Source organism: Bison bison, unplaced genomic scaffold (assembly GCF_000754665.1).
Source record: "Bison bison bison isolate TAMUID 2011002044 unplaced genomic scaffold, Bison_UMD1.0 scf7180017864526, whole genome shotgun sequence".
NCBI classification, from domain to species: Eukaryota; Metazoa; Chordata; class Mammalia; order Artiodactyla; family Bovidae; genus Bison; species Bison bison.
This window is the reverse complement of record NW_011495077.1, coordinates 1,785,722-1,788,586: the sequence shown is the minus strand read 5'-3', so window position 1 is coordinate 1,788,586 and position 2,865 is coordinate 1,785,722. Positions and strand designations below refer to the sequence as shown.

Here is a 2,865-nt window from a genome sequence, read left to right as displayed (position 1 = left end):
GAACGGGAACGGGAAATGGAGCGGCGGGAGCGGACTCGATCTGAGCGCGAATGGGATCGGGACAAAGTTCGAGAAGGGCCCCGTTCCCGATCCCGGTCCCGTGATCGCCGCCGGAAGGAACGCGCAAAGTCTAAAGAAAAGAAGAGTGAGAAGAAAGGTACTTAGCTGCGGGGGCACAGTACCCACCTGTAAGTGGGAAAGGGACCCAGATGGGTTGGGCCACAGGGTCACGTGTGTCAAGTCTGAACCACTTCCTTCCACCTCAGAGAAAGCTCAGGAGGAACCACCTGCCAAGCTGCTGGACGACCTTTTCCGCAAGACCAAGGCAGCTCCCTGCATCTATTGGCTCCCACTGACTGACAGCCAGGTGAGTGGCTGCCTTCCCGCCCTGCTCAGAAATTCATCAGGCCCTGCTCAGAAATTCATCAGGCTAGGGGGCACGGAGGGCAGAGTCATGTGACTGCGGGAGCGAATAGGCCTAGGTATCCTATTGGCTTAGGATAATAAGGCAGAAGAAGCTAAGCATCATGGAAAGAGGCAGTTTCAAGACCCAGTTGATTGTATGATAGAGAAGCCAGACCCAAAAAGGTAGAAGGTAGACATGGAGATTGGAACTTTGTGTGTGTATCCAAACTGGCTTTGCCAGCCACACTTCTTGGAAGTTGATTTTAGTTAGCTGAAAAATTTGTGTTTTATAAACTCAGCCATTTTTCTGCTTTTTCCTTTCTAGGGATTTTAGCTTTTTTAATGGGGCTTTTTTCTTAATGGGCCTTTTGGGAATTTTAGGCTTATGCTACTCCACTGAAGAAAATAGAGAATTTTTTCACCTCTAAGTAGCTTGGGAAATACTACAGGCCAGGCATGGATGGTGCTGCTACCTGTCATGGCTGTAACAGGTGAAAACTGGGAGGGCTTGGGGCTCTGAGACAAGGACAGGTGTGACTGCTGGGCCCTCCCCCTTCCTGCGTAATAGCAAGGCGGACGGTGATCCTGAGCTAGGTGTGCAGGGTCCAGGAGCAGGGGGACCAGGTGGGACTGGTGTGAACGGGTTTGAGATGCCTGTTCTCTGCCTTCCCTGCCTGCTACAGATTGTTCAGAAGGAGGCAGAGCGGGCTGAACGGGCCAAGGAGCGGGAGAAGCGGCGAAAGGAGCAAGAAGAAGAAGAGCAGAAGGAGAGGGAGAAGGAGGCAGAGCGGGAACGGACCCGGCAGCTGGAGCGAGAGAAGCGGCGAGAACACAGCCGAGAGAGGGACAGGGAGAGAGAGAGGGACCGGGAGCGGGACAGGGGGGATCGAGATCGGGAGCGGGACAGGGAGCGGGAACGAGGCAGGGAGAGGGACCGCAGAGACACCAAGCGCCACAGCAGGAGCCGGAGCAGGAGCACACCTGTGCGCGACCGGGGCGGGCGCCGCTAGCTAGCCGGGAAAACACTAGGGAGAGCTGCAGGTGTGAGCCACCCTCCCCCAGGGTGGGTTCAAGGCCACAGAGGGATAGGTACAATCTCCACCACCCTGGAACCAGGGTCGTTCACACCATTTGCCCAGTGCTGAAGTCTGGCTGCCACCTGTCCCCAAATACCAAATGGAGCAGTGGCCACCTTCCCACCCCTATCCCCCCTCCATAATGTATCTCGGGACTCAGCCCTTTCCTCTCATTTCCAGTGAAGTCTGTGAGAGGGAAGAGCTAAGTTAGGGAGGGAGGTATTGGCTGAGAAGTGGGGAACAGCCAGGAGCCCCAAACCTCCCTTGTTTTTTCCTCCATCCTGCTCACCACCTCTGGTACTCGAACCCCCCTTTTGGGAACAGCCGGGGCCAGGACTGGGTCACCTATGAGCTGAATCAGCATCTCCTCCTGAGTCCCAGGGCCCCTGCAGTTCCCAGTCTCTTCTGTCCTGCAGACCTTGCCTCCTGCCCACCGGTTCCACTTTATATCCACCTTTTCCTTTTGTTCAATTTTTATTTTTATTTTTTTTATTATTAAATGATGTGGTCTATGGAAAATAATAAAAATCTGACTTAGTTTTAACTAGTGTGTGATTGAGTGGCTTTCCTTGGCCAGGGCCTGGGTGAGAGCCAAATTGAAGTGGAGGCTGTCTCCTGTAAGTGCAGCCAGCATTACCTGCATTCCATACACTAGGCTGCTGCTTCCCGGAGAGGGGACTCCCCACCCTCCCTCCATCCCTGCCTCGGCTCTGACCACACCACAGCTGTGCGGCTTTCCCTCCCCGCAGTGAGGAAGACCCCCTGGGAAGATGACGGGCCTGTCCTGTTGCTAGAGGCAGTTGGTCACCTGCTCACCACCTTCAAGGTCTTCCCATAACTGCCACCAGGGGGCGGCAGCAGCTCGCTCAGTAGGCTTCTGTAAACGAGCTTCCCCAAAAGGCTCCGTGCCCTCCCGCGGATGTCTTACCTCGGTCCCTGACCTGTTTGTTCCCTGGGCCCAGCCCGCGGACTCCCTGGACCCGTCAGCCGTGCCTAAGGCCCCCAGCCGGCCTGCTACCCTGCCCTGCACAGGTTTCCAAAATGCCGCCGCCTCACGGCCGAGGTCCTCCGCAGTTCCCAAGGCCGGTCCGGGAGCGGCGAGCCGGGCCTCCGCAGTGGGTTCCAGGTTCCCGGGCTCACCGTGCGCTCGCCCTTCGTCCGGCTGCGGGCCGCTTCGCGCCCCGCGATGCGCCCTCCCCGCTAGCTCTTCGGGAACGGCCTGGCACCAAAGCGTGGACGCACCCACACCCGAGTGCCCCTCAGGGCGCTGCAGGCCCGGCCCGGGAGGGGCGCCGCATCTGTATGCGCCCGGCGGCCAGCAGCGCCGAGGGGGCGGCACCAGGCGCCGCCCCCGCCTCGCCGCGCGGCCCGGGCTGGCCGGGGA

General features: G+C 58.4%; 1 protein-coding gene across 1 annotated transcript in view; it reads left to right on the top strand.

The window, feature by feature from the left end:
- The window catches only part of ACIN1 (apoptotic chromatin condensation inducer 1), a 38,380-nt gene extending 36,355 nt beyond the window's left edge, over positions 1-2,025 (top strand). Inside the window, exons 18-20 of the mRNA XM_010831411.1 lie at positions 1-157; positions 267-367; positions 1,089-2,025. Coding sequence (XP_010829713.1) covers positions 1-157; positions 267-367; positions 1,089-1,415 — 585 coding nt within the window. The 3' untranslated portion in view covers positions 1,416-2,025. The remainder of the gene's footprint in view (positions 158-266; positions 368-1,088) is intronic.
- The last annotated feature ends 840 nt before the right edge of the window (positions 2,026-2,865 follow it).